Source organism: Penicillium argentinense (genome assembly GCF_028826775.1).
Source record: "Penicillium argentinense strain IBT 30761 chromosome Unknown utg000004l_segment0_segment0, whole genome shotgun sequence".
Classification (NCBI taxonomy): domain Eukaryota; kingdom Fungi; phylum Ascomycota; class Eurotiomycetes; order Eurotiales; family Aspergillaceae; genus Penicillium; species Penicillium argentinense.
In genome coordinates this window covers 3,508,448-3,526,922 of record NW_026622663.1, presented here as the reverse complement: position 1 = coordinate 3,526,922, position 18,475 = coordinate 3,508,448, and the positions used below count along the sequence as shown (strand labels likewise).

Below are 18,475 nucleotides of genomic sequence, written 5' to 3'. Positions count from 1 at the left end.
GCCTCCCAAAATTAGATTGCCCTTAATTAATATTATTTATGCATGTGTTCTCGGATTAAAGATCAGTAAAAATGTGACTTCATGTAATTGCTCGGAGAGATTAGAGAAACCGCATCGGAATATGTGAAATTACTGAAATTACGACCACAGAAGTTAGAATAATTGCGTAAACTAGTGGAAGAATAAACTCGTGAATGATATGCGTCATTACACTGTTTAGTGCTTGATGCTGGTAAGATAGTACATGATTTAAGAATACAGTACATGCCAAGCAACTCAACTTCCCGTCACAACAGCCAAGCCTTCATAGATCTTCCTCTTTACTGCCAAGAAGCTGGCTGCATTGCGACCCAAGACTGCCTGGTTGGTAGCTGCTTTTGCAGATGCCTCGATCTCAATCCTGCCTGTTCCAGATTTCCGAACAGCCACAGATTTGTCGATGAGAAGGGTACCCTCGCCTCGGAACTCGGCAGTGTGGCCGGCTGCCTGCATTAATTTGCGAAGGTCAGCCAGCCGGAGATCACCCACATGGAGTGGGCGGGCCACAGATCTGGTACCGGCGGCCATGGTGACAGGCAGTGTGTCAAGAAGCGGGAGGGTATCGGATTTGTCCGCATTCTTTGAAGTGCCAGTGACTACAGAGGAGGCGGCTTGGTCATCCGCCAACTTCATCTTCTTGCCGGTGGCTTCATCATCTGCATCCTCTTCGACAAGGGGCTCCGGTCCTCGCAGTTGCGCGGTAAGTGCAACCACACCAAGGCTGCGGACATGTTGCCATTTAAGGCGTCGCACAAGGGTATTGCTGAGCTTGACCATCCAGGCATTCGTGTCGACACTGGCGTCAACAACTTCGCCATTGGCAGGAGTAAAGATGATCGCTGCCGCATCTGCTGCGGCGGAAGCAGCATCAACACCTGCCTTGGCAGCCAGGAGCTTTCTGCATTCAATCGCAAGCGCTGATATCTCTTCCTTCATTCCGCCGACAAGAATCAGTTTTTGAGGCTGAATAAGAGGAATCAACATCTCCAGACTACGCTTATCATGCAAGCCCATAAAGTCGACGAAGGCGATGCGAGCATTGATGGTGAGCGAACCCTTTGTGTAAACCGCCTTGGCGGGTCCCTCGAATCCTTGGGCATCCGCCTCGTCTTCTGATGAGGCTGCAGCATCGGCGGCTTCGCCGTCGTCTGCAAGACTGAGGTCGTCGTTCATGCCCAAATTGGCCTTCTCGCCATCCCTCAACTGCTGGCGCTTGCGACCTGCGGCTCCTCCAGATAGTCTCCGACCGCTGGAGGCACTTGTCTCATCCCATCGGCGTTTCTGACCCAGCTTAGTCTGCGCATCAGATCGCCGTTGCTGCATGTCGATTTCTTCGCGCTCTTCCGCTCGAAGGTATTCTTCCGGTCTAATGAACTCGCCGTATTCATCACTTTTCTTTCTCGGTGCGACGTAAGGGAACATGCGCTCACGTCCCTTCTTGCCGCGCACATCGTAGTCGTATACATTCTTTCGTCGTAGAAGAATATTGATTCCCAGATCTTCGTCACTGAGAGCCAATTTATTTCGGTTTGCATGAGCAAGTGAGGTGGAAAAATTCAAAACTCGACCCTGTTGCTCTCCATCTGAATCTTCTGAAGAAGTCGAGCTGGATCCATCATCCAAAGCGTCGGCTGCATTCTCGAGAGTTTCCTGGCCGCGGGTTTGGGAAGTGTCCTCAAGCTGCCGCTTGGTTGCAAGATACTGTTGGTAGACGAGGTTCTCACCGGCATCGAGGGGAGCTCGCTGCACATCTAACCAGGTCAACTCTCGCCCGCCACTGTGGACCTGCTCCAGCAACTCGCCATCCGACGATTTTTCCAAGGCGACACCATCTCTTCGCTCTTCGTACCACTCCCACAGTTTTGCTCCGAGAGAGGCGTTGTTAGATAGATCTGCTGCTTGCTTGCGGAACGACTCGGTCAACAGCAGTAGATTGTTAGGGCCCTCGGCAATTTTTCGAAGGGATTCCTTGGAGAAGCCCCAAGCCAACGAGGTGTCAGAAGCGAGGATGACCTTGGGTCCTTGATCTGCCAACAGCTTTTCGAGCCGCTTCTTGCGCTCGATAGTTTTGAGATACTTGAATGTGAAAGGTCCACCGCCCTTTGCATTGCCTTTATCTTGTCCTTGTCCGCCAGACCGTTGGCCAGTGGCTGCATCCGCACCTTCAGCAGCTTCAAACTCACGAACAATGTTTTCATCCATCCATTCGAGCATACTCCGGGCGAGGCGCATGGTAGTATTGACCTTCCGGCCGGCCAGATAAAGACCCGCAGCTTGGAGGGTATCCCCCTTATCGCTTGCTGCGGCATCGCGCCAGGCATGCTCCAGAGCATAGGCTAGCTCCAGAACACGAGAACTCGTGTCTGTTGGAATAAGAACAGTTCCGCCTTTGGCAACAGTGTTCCGAATCATCTCGAGGAGAAGATCATCCCTCTTTCTCCGCCCTCCGGAAACGGCAAACTTATCACCTCCTTTTGCACTACAGATCAAAGCTGTTGGCTTCCGCAATTGTTCAATGACCTCCGTTCCGCTGGCCCCAGAGCCACCAAACCATGCAGCTCCTGCCACGACGCTTTCGCGCGCCTGGTTCCAGTCCATCGCGTAGACGATTGATTCCATGCCATGCTGAATATGCCATATTGTACCACCGACCGTGTGGCCAGCATTGTAGGCGGTAAGGGTGAGCCCGTCCAGGGGCGGCGAAAACGGAGAGGGATGCGGTTCGTGAGGTTGCGAGTATTTCAAGGGTATGATGAGGGAGAAGTATCGAGCAATCTCTTCCGTAGTAGGTGGCTGGAGTAGGATTCGGCCGTTGCTGCCAGCAGCTTCGGGGTTCTCTCCATTCTCTTCTGTCGGGACTACTGCGGATGCAGCAGCGGATGCGCCGGGCTCTGAGACCGACCCTTTTGGCAGGAAGGTGGCAGCGAGCGGCGCTGACGCATAAAGGTCTTGCAGGCTTGTGCGACCAAGCGCAACGACGGGGGCCGTGGCATAAATGGGGATTTGGGTGAAAAGAGGGAAGGTTCGGCAACAGTGAACGAAAGCGCCGATATGCGCGGGGGTCGCGTGGGTCAACAGAATGAGCGAAAGCGTCGGGATATGTCTAGAACGAACGAACGAAAATGTTAATCTCATTGCTAAAAGCCCCAGTTTGCATCAATCAGGTCCTCACTTCTCGAGCTCTGCCAGATCACGGGTGTCAAAGCTATCGTCCCAACCAACATCTACCAAGATTTTGATTCCTCCATCGAGTTCAAGAATCGATTGCGATGCCTTCGAGGACGATGACTGTGCCCCGATCAGTGGAGTAAAGGTGAACATGGTGATCAGTCAAGGGTGGTATTCCGCGCCTGGAACTGTGTGTCGAGCGTATTCGCGATGGCGAAGGACACGAGATCCGATCGGGCCTGCAACTCGATTGGCGTTTATGACAAACTACCGGTCATCATTCACTGGCGTTTACGGGGAAGATGAGCCTCGTATTCACCAAAGAGTGATTGAAACAAAGAAGAGTGGTGTACCCGGCGGAGACTCAATGGAATCATCACGGTCCGAGCTACCGCAGCGGTGTCATGTGATCTGCATCCACCGGCCAATCACATCGTGGATTGAAACTATATCTCGAGGACTCGTTGATCTTCTACCATCATGATATTGGGAGTATACAACTACTAGTAGCCTGCCATTTATAGAAGCTGTCCTACTGCAACGAACAGTCTTAAAAGATCTATTCTATCTTCTTTCTGACTACTAGTCACCAACGCCTTAAGTACATGACAACAAAAATGCTTAAATAAACGCCCTACCGATTATCCTTGAACATCCTATTTGGTAAAAGTCTCTTGTATCCTCTCCTTCTCGGGGCTTGTTGTTGTTGTTGTTGTTGTTGTCCTGGACCCTGCGTCCCGCTTGGCCCTGCAGTAGCCTGCTGTTGGGACACTGGCTGCCCGGTTGGAGCCTGCGGAACACCCAAGGCTGCTGCGGCTGCCTGCGCGTGTAGGAAATTCCTGAATCCTCTCCTTCTCCGGCCTTGTTGTTGTTGACCTGGGTCCTGTGTCCCGCTTGGCTCTGCTGCTGCTGCTGCTGCTGCTGCTGCTGTTGCTGCTGCCACCGCCTGCGCTGGGTGTACTGCTTGACTCTTCGGCAGAGGTGGAGGTGGAGGTGCAGGTGTAACTTGAGCTTTTGCTGGAACTGGAACTGGGACTGGAGGTGGAGGTGGAGCTATACCTGTACCTGTACCTGTACCTGGAGCAGGACCCGGAGCAGTACTTGGAGCCGGAATTTGTACCGGAGCTTTTCTTTTTCGTGGCTTGACTGGACGATGTGTCGGCCTCGGAGGGATGGGAAGGGGACCCTCAGTCTGCGTTCCAACTGAAACTCCTCTAGGTTGGTTTGAGACTGATACTGGCAGGGTTGAAAGCTTTTTTTTATCCGCCCTTATTTTTCCCTTCACATCCTTCGTCTTTTATACATTTTAGCTCATTTTTCTTTTTCTTTTTCTTTTCTTTTGTGTGTATGTGCATGTGGACGACACCGAGTAACTTACCTTTTTATTGAGAGGTTCCTTCACTTCTTTGTCCTTTTCTACATATTAGCTCACTTTTCTGTTTGTTATCTTGTGTGGATGTCACGAAGCACCTCACCATTCCTTCCCAACCCTCTGGGGCCACCCATGCAAACGGCCGATGCAGAGTTGGATCCATTGGGAGCCGATCCCAAACCTGTTCTTTCACTTCTGCGGGTACTCGAGTCCCTGCCCATGGCCTCATACGACGGACAGTCCAAGGTAGGGGGTAGTGCTCTTTTCGCCTTTCGGGATCAATGATGTAAGTTTTGAAGTATTTCACATATTCATTATTATCTTTCGCCACGGTCGAACCAGCCTTTGTTAGTGAAATGGTTGGGAATCTTTTCATTTCGCCAGCTTGGGGCACCTTGATATCACCCGTCTTCATCTGCTTTGGCGCGACTTCTTTGCTCCCCGATGGTCCTGTCGGGATCTTTAGAGGATCTATAGTACATTTGGCCTGTTCCATGTGTGAGACCCTGGTTATCGTTTCGGTTGTCAGTTTTCCCATCGTTCTAGTCACATGGTCCTTGGAGGCCTTGTTGGATTTGGTGACTCTGGAGGTGTTAGGGCTCCCAGAAGACTTTGAGATGAACTTCTTCGTGTCCTTCTCAGTAATTGGTAATGAATCTTTGGTCCCTGCTGCGCATGCCGATTTGCTTGCTTTCGGGAACCCTTTCTCCGTAACATTGTGTTTGCGGCTTGGTGGGGCTTGTTCTTTAATAATGCTGCACACCTTTTTCTGTCTTTCCTCTTCCGCAAACTTTCGATTGATCTCCGTAAATGCATTTTGTACCCACTGTATTTCAGGCGGAAGTTTGCTCGAACCTGGATTTCCTGAAGTACAAGTCAGCGTGATGGGCCCACGATTCCAAGCCGAGTCTTTGCCTGCTTCTGAAGAACTGATCGACAAGCAACATGTAAGGGGGTATTCAGGAATGCCATTCCGGATATCTTCCGCCAATCCCCGCTAAGCTCAACCATCAGACATAGGTACTCCAAAGATCTCAAGAGCTCGTTCCGCAGTCATGTAGCTACTATGGTTTTCCTAGAGGGAAGAAGACAGCCGCCTGTTGTCCGGAAGACTGCCTTGACACATTCCTAATTACACCACTTTGATAACCCCGAATGAATACAGAAAGAGGCACAGGAACATGCTCATAACTAGTAAGATCACACAAAACCAAACGCACTTATACTCACCAATTTTTGCCGTTCGGCTCTCTTTTTGAGCTTCAAGCTCACCGGGGCTTTTGCCCTTCTTTCGCTTCTTGGTCTGAGGTCCCTCTTCTCTCGAGTTCGTCACTTCCAGACTCTTCAGAGGGTCGGCTTGGTGTAAAGGTCCCTGTGTGCCTTTCTGGTGAAAAAACAATCGGTCAGCGAGGCTAGGCTCCGTTCCTGGGGCCTGGCCCGAGCCTTTCGCTCTGACATTCAGACTGTCGCGTTGGTAATTTGGGTGAAGATAGCGCCCCTTGTCAACTTTTGGGATGGGTGGCAGCAGGTTGGGCTGTGGTTCAGGCGGAGGAGCTGGCAGTGGATCCGCCACATTGCACACCTTGGGCCAGAGAGGCCCGTTGGCGATTTCCCGTGACATTTGCTGGCGAGCAATTGGATTCAGCATCGCTTCTGCGAGACATCGATGTGCTACTGCATGCAACATCGACGCTCCCTCGGCAGGTGCATTCTGAGACAAGGGGAGCTCATCGAATTCCCATTGCAAGCCCCCGAGTCCAATGGACGGGTCAAAGGATCGAGGGTGGCCATCTTGGGTCACTCCGTCAATGATGGTTTTCCCTTCGAGTGTTCTGATATTATCCTTCTGCTGGTCTTGGTCGGTGGGATCGGTCGGATCCAGGACAAGTCGCCATCGGGGCAGCGGTGCGTTGTCTCCGTAATATACGGTGGGTACCCCTTTGCTCTCAGCCAAGATCGATTGCGGTACCGGAAGTTCGTAGAAAAACCTGTTCGAATCATGGAGGTCTGCAGTCTTGTTGAGAAGTCCACGATTTTCCCATTCCGGGCTGGGCTGAGATTTGAAGAGCTGCGGATTCGCGCCGCGATATCCTCGCTCAAAAAGGCGGTCACCAGGAGCTTTTCGCTTCGACATGTTGATGGTTTTGTTGAGAATGTGTTGCGAGATTATTGAACTGGCAAAATGAGACTTCGTTGTTTTATGAAGGAAAGTGCTCAGAGTACTGACGTGTGGTTGAGATACAGAGCGCATGCAAGCAACGACACTTAGCGATTTCTTTGAACAGTGTTGGTTCGAAGAACAATGGTCAATTTTTTGCCAAACACGGACAACGCAGACAATTTCCGGGAATCTAGGCCCAGTTGTCAGTCTCGAGTACATATGCACACAGAATTCATGCAACGTTACCAACTGCAACAAAGCAAAATCCCCCCCAAAGAGTCCGAGGACAGTGAACGCTTTCTTTGTGCTTTGCCTCGATTCCAGAATGATCGAGGGACTGTTAGACACACGCACAAAGGAGCTCTCAAGAATTCTTGAAAGAACGTTCGAGTCTCTTTCTCTTGCAGAGAAATTAGGGATGTCCAAGGTGGACTGTTCCAGGACGCTGTTCCGTGGAATTACAACGCGATGTCGCAAGGGTGCCCCGGTGAAAGTATTTTTTTGTAATGACTGCACTATCAAGAGTGCCAGTTACAGAAAGCACAAGGGAAAACAACAAAGAAAAAGAATTCTGAGCTAGGGAGTCAAGAAAAAGGCGAGGATGAAGTGATATGGACGGCAGAGAACAAGGGCGGCCGCGCGGAAAATGAAGCAATATTAGCAACAAAATATTTGATGCCAAAATCAAAGTGGTCAACTGCATGATATCTACGGAGTCTTTCTAATGCTATGACACTTAAAATCACCTGCTTCTATACTGCCATGATTGTAAGAAAGTTTATGTCGCTGAGATGTTGTCATTAGGGATGTCCTCATACCCGATTTTGGTGGGATTATTCAAACTTCAGGTATCGCTATTGCATCCCAGGCCCCTGCCATCAGGATATTCAATCTGATCTTTACCAATTCTACTACCTGAGGGGGATCGACACATTTCGCTTGGTACTCCGAAAATTGTGAAAGGGGGAGCCTCCTTAGGGCTGGGGGAAAAGTGGGGACATCAAGACAAAGGATGTCAAAGAGAATCTTGTATCCTGCGCAACATCCAGTGGGACACCGACACACTGACCAGTCAGCTCACCATTTTGGGTAGCTGATAACTCGATTTAGAGTTCTTGCTTTTACAGCAGGCTACGCTCCTGATCAAGGAGAGGCAAGGCGCATTCCCCGGGAGATTCTTTGCATGGACTCGGCGCTGGTCCACCGATCAGGATGGCAGGAAAAAGCACCGAAAATGAGCTGCAGGGCTCGTGCGGACAGCCCAAGTAGCGTCCTCTTAATCTGGTAATGAGCTTACCTGCCTTTGGAATGCGGGCATGCAACTCTATGTCGTGTTGTCGCCGTGTGCTGAATGTTAAATGCATCAAGAGCCGAATTTCACATGGCGAGGTGAATGAGTTCATCAATGAATCCAACCAGATCGGCGGGGCCGTCATCGGCCCCTTTACTGGGTTTGGGATGTAGTTCCGCGGCACCTCGACAGCAATACAATAAAGGGCTTCTACGCCGGCACAAAGGGATCATGAGGCCTGGCGGCCGAGTACTTGTGAAAACGCCACCTGGTGATTTCTAAGAAGCAGCTGCCTTTGAGTGCAAAAGACCGGAATTGTCAAAGATTGTCGCTCGATGAGAACGTGTTCAGTCCATCCTGCGCACAGCGTTGGGCGACTGGGGTTTTCCACATTCCATCGAATGCCGGGTTTTGAAATTTCCGCTAGAATCTTTTGAAGGGTTGAGCCGTCCTCAAGTAGCAGGGTCGGCAGTCTGGTTGATCAGGCATTGCCAGCAGCCGCATGTGTGAACTACGGAGACAGAGGAAAACTTGGAGGATCTCATATGCACAGGGGACTGACTGTATTACGATTCAAACATTCCTCCCGCAGCCGTTAAACCCCATACCCCATGTGGCCCACGGATCCTTAACATTTGCCGGGTTATCAAGGAATTTAAAGCAGAGCAAAAAGGATACAGATCATCAGCTACATCGATTAGCTGAAGCGAGATAATTTGCTAAGGGCGTCTCCGCCACAAAGTGTTGGAATGTCCGCCCTTCCACTTTGAATTTATTAATTTCTCCATGTAACAGAATCATGAAAGTCAACGCCTGTAAGAGCAGGTTGGGGATTTCTCCTCGTATTGGAAAGCCTTTATTGCCAGTATCGGGGCTCGTCGAAGACGTGGTAACGATGTCCACGGACGCCCTCGCCGCGGAAGAGAGCAGGGAAACGACGGCCAACTGGAACCATTTCTTCGGGGACACGCATCTCATTCTCCGGCTCCGGCTCTCCGATGACGAACTTGCCAACCTGTGACAGTGTTAGCAAGGAAGTATCGATTAACTGATAAAGAAACTCACCTGGATTTCGGTATCGGTAATGGTGTCGCGACTGATTCTGGCGTAACCGGTTCGTTTCAATCCCTTGTAAAGAACATACTCACACCATCTGTCCCAGTCGGTGGGATCGATGTCCTTCATCCCACTGATGTCACTAACATAAGTGTTATAGTTGCCCTCGAGGGGCTTGGTGACTAAGTAACTCAGCAGGATCAGAGGGCGGGGAGATGCGCCCATCAGTCTCGAAAGGTACTCGGTCTGAAGGCGACGATCCTCCGGGTCCTCCTCCTGACCGGAGTGGAAGACGACCACATCGATCATCTCGCCATACATGTCAAGAGTGGCGTGAATAGCCGGGGCCAGCTCACCGACAGGCGAGGGCAGAAGATGGTGAGTGGAGTTGACGATAGGGAACTTGGAGAGAAGGGCAGAGCCCCATGTGTGCTTGTTAGGACCAGGGCCAAAATCGGCATAGTAGCCGAGGTCCTCAGCGATGTACTGGGTGACATCCTTGTTGCCCATAATAATACGTTGGTTATCGGACTCGAGAAAGCCGATTACATCCAGCTCCAGTTCACCGAGAACATCGCGCATGCGGCGCTCGGCGGCCCACATGTTGTTATCGAGGCCGAAGTGAACTGTCCAGATACCGGCAGTCACGACCTTGTCCTCCTTGTGATGAGGGACGTAATCGTTAGTGGGGAAGCGTAGGTAGGCCACAGACACGGAGAAAAGCTGCAGCGCAGCAAGGACATAGATGTAATAGGATCGCTGTCTCTTGCTGTTGGGGCTAACGGGCTTGCTTCGGGAGCGACCCGAGTTGGTCGTCGCAGCAGAGAAGACACCAGCACCAATGGCGAGCATGGTAGTGATCATGAGCCAGTCAGTGTGCTCACGGACGAGAGGACCACCGGGGACAAATGCGTAAGCAACTACCCAGACGTGGAAAAGAAGAAGGAACACATAGAGCAGGAAGCCAATTCCGAAGGTAGTTGCTGGGGAGTGACGGACGCAAGAAGTAATGAGGACTGGGGTAGCAGCCATCACATAGAAAGCAAATGCAAGAGCGCCGTAGTAACCAGTCCAGTGATGGTAATAGGTAAGAAGAGCAGCTCCAACGGATCCAAGACCGTAAGCGGTCCAGCTACCTGCCACGGCAGGATAGAAAACACCATAGACCAGACCAGCACCCATGACGAAGATAGTAACAGCACCGTGGGGCACCGCAATCGGTCCGCGGACGGGATAGCCATCCCAAACCCACGAGATCATGGTGCTGGAGTCAGTAAGGAGAGAAACAATGGCGAACATAAGGCCGCCGAAGCCAATCCCAGCCAGAATGGAAGAGCCCTTCTTGCCGCTCGTGGGCAGATAGTCTCCGCCGCTGGTGAAAGTCGCCCGATGAGACCTCAGCACAGCAACGATAGCCAGAATAAGACCAATCTTGTTCCAGCCACCGTTCTCAGCGTGCATGATGGGCCAGAGCGGGTTGTTGGTAGAGCAAGCGAACTTCGCAACGACGGACATGATAAGGCCAATACCCCAGGCCATGATGCGAGTCTCAAGACGAGTGGTGTTGGCCTGCTCGGCGAAGAAAGTAGCAGTCCAGGCGGCACAAGTGGTTGCAAGCGCAAATGCAGTCACGAAGAGACGGTTAGCCGGGTCCTGGAACTTGTACGCCAATAGGGAGACAAGCGAGATCAAGTGAAGGGCCCGCAGATTCTTCACGGCGGCAAATCGCAGGGATGGGATGGCGAAGAACATGGGAGAAATGACAGCAGTAATGGCAACCTCATATCCCGAAATACCCATGTGCCACAGGGGGAAGTACCACACAAGGACAGGCAAGCCAGTCACGATGGTCCAGAAAACGAACTAATTAAACCAATAGTCAGCAAGGGGAGTATGACCCGCATCGATCTTCGGTGAAAGCATACCCCGTTGTAGACATCCGCAGCAGCATCGACAATCTCGGTCCAGAAGAAGCCCTCGCCGAAGGTGTTGCCCACGGACTTGCCCTTCCTAGACTACGTGGTTAATCACTATGATAGACAGAGGAAGATTATGGGTGCACACACTCTTTTTCGAGAACGGAGTCCGCAGTCGTCTTCAACTGCCTGGAAGGAGAATATTTTAGAAACAAATTTTTTTTCTTCGTAACCAATGTAGTTTGCAACAATATACATTCGTTGAGGGTGTCATTTTGGAAGCCACGGTACATACCCTCTACTGATACCCTTCAGATCACGGACCACAAGCTCGAGACCCTCAAAGTCCAGCACGGTAATGGCATCGAAGCCAACATCGAATAGAACCAAGGACCACTCAAAGAAAGCATAGCGGGTGTAAGCTAGAACCAATCAAATTAGTATAAATGGTGGTAGCACTGGGGTTTCCACACAATAATCACTTACCACCAGGAACCTTGTGAACCTTGTGCTGGATGAAGTAGTAGATCAAGGGCACAAGGGTACCAAAGAAGAGGCTAGCCATGATCTTGCGGTACTTGACAGCCCGGCGGTTGTTCGGGCTCAAAGCCAAACAGCCCAAAGTCCACGGCAAAGTAGCGACAAGGTACGAGATCATGAAGATATCGTGCCAGTCATGGTCATCAGTAGATGTAACATAGGTCCATCCACCGCAGGTCAAGGTTCGGAAGACACCGACACAAGCAACGATCTTCGGCAGAGTCGAATTGGGACGTGCGGTCAGCACATACCACAGGAAGACGAGAGCGAAGCGAGGGCCAGAAGTCATGGCAATAAAGACCTGGAAAAAGGATCGCTCGGGGTATCGGTCGCCAATGGTAGCGGAAACGGAAGGGAACCATTCATCGGGATAGCCGTAGTGTTCATTCTGGACGATCTTATGGTAATGCAAGGCCACACCGACGATCAACGCGCTGAAGAAGGCCGCATATGCGAAGGCTGTGTGAGTCCAGGCGACCCATTTGCCATTAAACTGCATTGAATTCGAGTTAGCCTTGGGCCGAGGTTCTTATCGCGTGTGGAAGGAACGTACGGCAACCACGGCATCACCGTCCTTGAATCGGGGTGCCATGGCGGCGCAGAGGAAGGAGAACTCCGCAGCCGGTGAACAGCTAAAAGAATTCAAAGGCCAAGAATCAAAAGAGTGTCGAGAAGAGATAGGAAATGAAAGGCGGAGGTACGTAGGAGGGCCCCTGAGGAAAGTGATGTTTTGCCGGAAGCACAACTCCCCAAGTGTCCTCGGTGTGGAGCTAGTCCCGATATGGTTAGCGCAGTCAAACCGCCGCGCGAAGATCTTTGTCATGCCGACAACTTTTTCTTGATAGCAAGAAACCAGCCATGTCGGCCGCCACAGATAAAGCTCGATTTTTCCTTGAAAAGTCGGTGCCTGAGCTCAAAGAGTATGAGCGGAAGAAGATTTTTAGCAAGGTAAGTGCTTTCGGGGACGCACCGTGAGGACGGACTCGCTGACCGTGACCTGTGAAATCGCCAGGATGAAATCGCCTCAATCGTCAAGAAACGGTCGGATTTCGAGCACAAGCTGAACGCGCGCGGCGCACAGCCCGTGGACTTTGTGCGATATGTCCAATACGAAATGAACCTCGACTCCCTCCGCAAAAAGCGAGTAAAGCGACTTGGTATCCGATCTGCCGGACACAGCGGTCAACGCCGAATTTTTTTCATTCTCGACCGCGCCACTCGCAAGTTCCATGGCGACCTCAACCTTTGGATTCAGTGCATTGATTATGCGCGGAAACAGAAGGCCCACAAGAAGCTCTCCATGATCTTCACGGACGCTCTGCGATTGCACCCGACCAGTGCGGAGCTGTGGATTTATGCCGCCAAATACGTTCTCGACGACCATGCGGATATGTCTCAGGCTCGGAGCTACATGCAGCGCGGTTTACGGTTTTGCAAGAGCTCCAGGACACTTTGGATTCAATATGCCAAATTGGAATTGATCTACATCGCTAAGCTGGTAGCACGCCAACGGATATTGGGCCTCGACGAGGCTAGCCAACAGCCCAAACCCATTGAGGATAAAGAACTCGACCATGATGCCGACATGATCGCACTCCCGCAGATTACGGGCGAAGACATCAACCCCAGTGGGGCCGACGATGAGGCCAATGAGGCTGCATTGGAAACCCTCAATGCGACTCCGGCACTGAGTGGTGCAATCCCGCTCGCCATCTTCGATGCCGCCATGAAGCACTTCAACAACGACGATCTCTTTGGGTTCGAATTTTACGAGATGGTTTCCGACTTCCATGACACGCCGTGTCTGCGCAAGATCCTGGGCCACGTGGTGGAGACAATGCAGTCGGAGCAGCCCACCAGCCCCCGTACCCAGATCTGCTACATCAAGTTCCCAATTGCGGGTCTTTCCGTCACATCGGCTGAGTTCCCGAGGGCATTTGGTAGTTCACTTGCCCGTCTGAAGGAGACACACCTGGACAGCAGCCTGGCCCGGGTGGTCGTGAGTTGGTTGCGGCCGATTGCCGAGACGGAAAGCTTAGATCCCTCGCTGAGGAAGGTGATCATGGCGACCCTGCGCAACGCGGAGCGCACCGCGTCAAAGGCGTGAACGGGAGCTTAACGGCAGCCTCCCGAGCGATATCCGAGGGAACGATGGTCATTTCTCATGTGCACTTAAATGGCGTTGGGCGGGATGTGTATAGTCAACTTCCAGGACAAATATTTCCGACATTACCATGTTAGTATCTTTTGTTTCTTTCTCTTTACAATTGGGTCCTTCACTATCAATCATCGTATTTGCTTCCTCGTCGATCACTTTTCTTGTTGCTTTGGAATTTCTTAGATTTGAGCCGCGATTCGTTCCGGGCGCGCTGTAGCTTGTGGACCCGATCCCGCTGTGCCTGGGAAGTCTCTCCGGGTATGACTTGTTTGGCTGACGTCTCGAGCAAGTGGTGGAGCTTGTCAAAGCACGCCTCCACGTTACTCGATTGCTGCCGGGATTCGTCGGATTGTATCACCAGCGTCTGGGACCTGTCGGTCGCATAGCGGGACTCCCGTAGCTTGGGGTGCAACAAACTTGGCACCAACGGCAACAGGGCCGCCAATGGGACCTTCAACGTGGCCTTGGAATTGACCCTGGTTGCTCACCCCCACGTTAGCATCTGGCGCATTACCAGGACCCCGAGAGTACACCATCGTACTTCTCCGATACGGAGAGATGGGGGGTTGGGGATGATCTCGGGTTGCACCGACTTGTTCACGTTCTGCCCTCCAGGACCGCTTGAACGGCTGAAGGAGACCTGGCCGATATGGCGGGGGATGGTGCGGGAGTGCAAGGCGTTCAGCCACGACCTCGCTAGTTCGAGGTCCGAGTCAGCCGATCCGTTTGAACGCGAGGCAAACTTTCTCAAAGGCGTCCACGAGGCGTGAGCAAACCGCCAGAGCGGCATTGTCCGTATCGTGTCAAGGCAGCTCGAAACTTGGGAGCAAAAATAAATGGTGATGGTGAACGGGGACGATGGGTGGAGCTGGAGGCGACTAGAACTTCAGGGACGAGTTGGAGTGACTAATTAAAACGTCAAAAGGGCCGCAAGGCCGCCGCAAAAGAGGGTCTGGCCAGGTCAGCTGGTGCAGGTCACTGCCGACAGGAGTAAGTCGGGAGGAACTAGCAACAAGTTGTACTAGTACGACGTATCGAATCCCCCGAAAGAACAAGCACTGAGGGGACCTTGATCTCCGGACGCGCTTAGTGCTGTTATTGGCGGAATCGTGGCGCAATGTTCGGGCGGTTGCTATAACTGGAGTCAATACCGTACGTCTCCAATACAGAACGTTACATACACTCAGTGCGCAGTACTACTATTTGTAGTGCTCTATAGTGACCCTCAGGCATACATGTATGCATGCAGTCGCGACTATTCTTGTAAGGTACCCTAAGGTACACTGGCCCGGACTATCAAAAGATCGCTGTTGACCTGCATGATATGCTGCTCGCACAGCTCCTGCAGCATGCATCCCCCTCCTGGCTTCAGGTTACCTTTCCATTTCACTCTCCGAAGGTCGCTGCTCGGCCCCGTCTGCCCTATTTGGGATCCTTACCACCTTACCGCCCTTACAAACGGGCCCGGTCTTTTTCTGATCGCCCCACCTTAGCTTGCGATTGCAAAATTCACCATCTGACTTGCGCCGCTCTCCCTCTTCTATTTCTTTCTTCCCCCCCCCCTCGTAGATGAGACCTCCTCCTCTCAGTCTACATGACGCCCGATCCCCCTGATGAAGCTCTTCACTTCCGCGGAAAAACACTGACTCCGGAAAGCCCACGACCGCTGCACATCCCGGAGCCAGCCAACATCCCTGTTCTTGAGAACCAAATGGACCCTGTCTTCAACGACACTTCGACGTACGATCGCTCAGACGCCCCCCAGGTTTCTTTTCCTACACTTCATACCCAAGATGGATGGTCGGCTGCCCCGGGAGGAGAGGGGGTAGGCCCGGGGTCGAGCCAGGATGCAGGTAGTTTGCATGGTCCGCAATCCGGGAATCCTGCAATGAATGATTTGAGTGTTTCTGGAGACTCCTACTCTTCCATCCCCGCGGGGACTGCCCAGGCCAGCAACATGAACGCCGGTATTTCTCTTCCAAACGCCAAACCTTCCCATGCGCCTCCGGTGGTGCCGGGCTCTCAGGGCTTCGCCACGATGGGCGCCATAGACAATGCCGGTAACCCCGTGGGTTTGTCCACTTTTCCAGGGCGCCTAGATGAGGATAGCAAGGGGAACCATGATACGACGGCGACTACGGCGGCAGGGACCGAGATGGAGTCGAATTCTGGTGCTGGTGCAACCGGTGTCAATTTTCAAACTCTGCTGGACAATCTCTCGCATCGGTCCGCCACGGCGACCACCGGCGCTGCTCCTTCTCTAGAGGAAGGCTCGTCACTCCATCAAGCAACCCAGGACGAGTCTCTCCAACCCAGTCTATCATCTGCTCAGGACACTCAGTCCTTGAACCACCCCCGCCCACCCCTCCACCCCTCCAACCAACCCCCCAACTACCACGATGATTCCGCTTATCATCTACTCCCCCCTGCCCAAAACCCCGCCTACGCGACAACCGCCAGTAACCAAGCCCATCAATCTTTCCCCTCCATGCCCTCTGGAGGCCCCCCAGGCGCCGGCTCCGGGGTCGGTGCCCTCCCTCCGCCGCCCGTTGCCAGCTTCCAGCAAAACAACTCTTCTTCGGGCGCGGAGTCGCAGACGTCCCAAGAGGCTCCCGCTCAGACCGCTAAGAAAGGCCGTCCCGATAAGCCTGCAGCACGGCCCGGTAAAGGCGCAGATGACGATTCGCCCTGGGGGCCGGAGGTCCAAAAGAAATATGACGAGTTTCTGCACGACGAGCGAGTCTACGTGACTGAAGGCCTGTGGGATCGCTTCCCTGTGGGATCGAGACTTTTCGTTGGTCAGTAGCCGTCCCTATCTACCCATGCACAACACGCCCTCCATCGCACACTCATCACTAACTTTTGCCATGTCACAGGCAACCTCCCAACCGAGCGAGTGACAAAGAGAGACATGTTCCACCTTTTCCACAAATATGGCAAATTGGCGCAGATTTCGATCAAACAGGCATATGGATTCATTCAATTCCTCGAGGCAGGTGCTTGCCACGCAGCGCTCCAGGCCGAACAGGGGGCGCTGGTTCGCGGTAGAAAAATACGTGAGTTTGCTTCCAGCGCTCTACCCCAGCGCTCAGCAGCGTGTTTCTAACAATGATTGTTTCGTTTTATAGATTTGGAAATTTCCAAGCCACAACGATCGACCAGACCCGGCCCTGCAGAGCCGGTTCGTGCGCCGCCACCTCGCCGCTCCCGATCGCCAGAGTTCAGCCGTGCTGGTCCTGCCCGGTCCAGCGCCCGAGCCCCTGGCGATCGGTTCGACCGGCCGCATGAAGCCGCTCGGCTCCCGTTCAGTGATTTCCGGGACGAACCTAGCTCGCACCGCCGACGTGATGATTATCGCCCCCCGCGCTCGCCTTCGCCTCGCCCTTTCCGTCGAGATGGATATCGATCCCGAGATCGGACTCCTGAACGACTCGACCGTCGCGACCGACGACGATCGCGTTCACCCCCCGCTCCCCGCGATCTCCGTATACCCGAGACCGTCGGTATCGCAGCCCGAGTCCCCGGCCTCGTGGTGTTTATGAAGGAGAGGCAGATCTCCCAGTCCCTCGACGAGCCCCGCGAGATGTCCCTGAAGTCCAAGTCCTTGTTCTGGAAGAAGTGGACCGGAACTTCACCCTGCATGTGGAAAACGCCTTTCGCAATCGCGGTCTCCGTGTAGATGTTCTGGTCCTTGGTCCCCGAATTACTCTGGGTGCTGCCGTCCAGCGTCAGTATGTCGAGGGCGTGCTGGCCGTCGTTCGTCTATCACGACCTAACCAGTTCTCCCGCAAAATTCCCCTCCAGATATTTGATCGAAGCGCCGGGCCAACCAACGTGCGTTTCAGTGATTATCCCGAGCTCGACCCCAATCTCGCGGCCGAACTCATGTTTCACCAAGCCCAAGCAATGCAGCGAGGCCCCGCCCCCGCCTCATTTGCGCCTAATCCGGCTTTCGGCGTCCCTCACCTGCCGCCTATGCCTATGCCCCAGCCTTCGATGCCCCAGCCCGCGATGCCCCAGCCCGCGATGCCTGCACTCTCGAACCCACCAAACATTGCGAACTTGATTGGTTCTATGGACGGTCCAAGTCTCCAATCCCTCTTGTCGGCCCTTCAGCAGCGCCCCAATCCTCAATCGCAGCCTGGATCGGCAGCGCAGTCACCTTTCTCATCCCCCAATCCCCCTCCGCACGCCGACCTGGCGAGCCTTTTGACCAATGCGAACCGGCCTCCCCCCGTCCCCCCGCCCCCGCAACAACCTTTCCTCCACCCTCCTTTCGCCATCCATCCTCAAAATCCTCCGATGGTCTCCGATCCAAACCTTCTTTCACTTCTTGCGAAGGGTCTTGGGGGTCAGCCGCCACATGGTCAGGCACCTGCTGGTTCCAATGTCCAAAACATTATGAACCAATTGGCCAAATGGAAGCAATGATTTAATGATTTTCCTCCCTCATTATCGTTTCCTTATTGCAGATTCCAAATTTGCTTTCTGGAGCACGGCGTTTTGCTCACAGCTCAAATGCTGCGGTGGTTTTTGTCTGCTGTTCTCTGGTTTTGTTTTCCCTATCCTCATCTCCCATGCTGGCATGTATCCAGCGACTGCAATATTCGGCGTTTTGTTTTGATTCATGGGCCCTCTGGGCAGCAAATACTAGATACTATGGTGAACGGTGGTGTCTAGGCCGGAGTTGTCATGTATTTTTTCCATTTGCAGTAATGTCTTCGAGTTTTTACTCGCTTACATCTGCGCCGGTTAATGTTTCATCCACACAGTG

At 52.9% G+C, this 18,475-nt stretch overlaps 6 protein-coding genes across 6 annotated transcripts; 2 read left to right on the top strand and 4 right to left on the bottom strand.

Moving 5' to 3' along the window:
• Positions 1-276: 276 nt before the first annotated feature.
• On the bottom strand, positions 277-3,360 carry N7532_004243 (cleavage polyadenylation factor subunit CFT2; the record flags this gene model as incomplete). The annotated part of the gene is made up of 2 exons (XM_056616737.1): positions 277-3,142; positions 3,212-3,360. The coding sequence occupies 2 exons, from the start codon at positions 3,358-3,360 to the stop codon at positions 277-279; spliced, it is 3,015 nt and encodes a 1,004-aa protein (XP_056477094.1).
• A 2,351-nt stretch (positions 3,361-5,711) lies between these two features.
• N7532_004242 (uncharacterized protein) lies at positions 5,712-6,713 on the bottom strand (the record flags this gene model as incomplete). Its single annotated transcript, XM_056616736.1, has 1 exon — positions 5,712-6,713. The coding sequence occupies one exon, from the start codon at positions 6,711-6,713 to the stop codon at positions 5,712-5,714; it is 1,002 nt and encodes a 333-aa protein (XP_056477093.1).
• A 2,174-nt stretch (positions 6,714-8,887) lies between these two features.
• N7532_004241 (uncharacterized protein) lies at positions 8,888-12,135 on the bottom strand (the record flags this gene model as incomplete). The annotated part of the gene is made up of 7 exons (XM_056616735.1): positions 8,888-9,046; positions 9,097-10,950; positions 11,013-11,097; positions 11,154-11,192; positions 11,299-11,425; positions 11,490-12,036; positions 12,097-12,135. 7 exons carry the CDS (start codon positions 12,133-12,135, stop codon positions 8,888-8,890), a joined length of 2,850 nt encoding a protein of 949 aa, XP_056477092.1.
• A 266-nt stretch (positions 12,136-12,401) lies between these two features.
• N7532_004240 (snoRNA-binding rRNA-processing protein UTP6) lies at positions 12,402-13,650 on the top strand (the record flags this gene model as incomplete). Its single annotated transcript, XM_056616734.1, has 2 exons — positions 12,402-12,491; positions 12,556-13,650. The coding sequence occupies 2 exons, from the start codon at positions 12,402-12,404 to the stop codon at positions 13,648-13,650; spliced, it is 1,185 nt and encodes a 394-aa protein (XP_056477091.1).
• A 371-nt stretch (positions 13,651-14,021) lies between these two features.
• N7532_004239 (peptidyl-tRNA hydrolase domain protein) lies at positions 14,022-14,491 on the bottom strand (the record flags this gene model as incomplete). The annotated part of the gene is made up of 2 exons (XM_056616733.1): positions 14,022-14,177; positions 14,243-14,491. The coding sequence occupies 2 exons, from the start codon at positions 14,489-14,491 to the stop codon at positions 14,022-14,024; spliced, it is 405 nt and encodes a 134-aa protein (XP_056477090.1).
• Positions 14,492-15,295: 804 nt separating this feature from the next.
• On the top strand, positions 15,296-18,132 carry N7532_004238 (putative RNA-binding protein (Nab3); the record flags this gene model as incomplete). The annotated part of the gene is made up of 4 exons (XM_056616732.1): positions 15,296-16,499; positions 16,578-16,757; positions 16,830-17,186; positions 17,264-18,132. 4 exons carry the CDS (start codon positions 15,296-15,298, stop codon positions 18,130-18,132), a joined length of 2,610 nt encoding a protein of 869 aa, XP_056477089.1.
• Between the last annotated feature and the right edge of the window lie 343 nt (positions 18,133-18,475).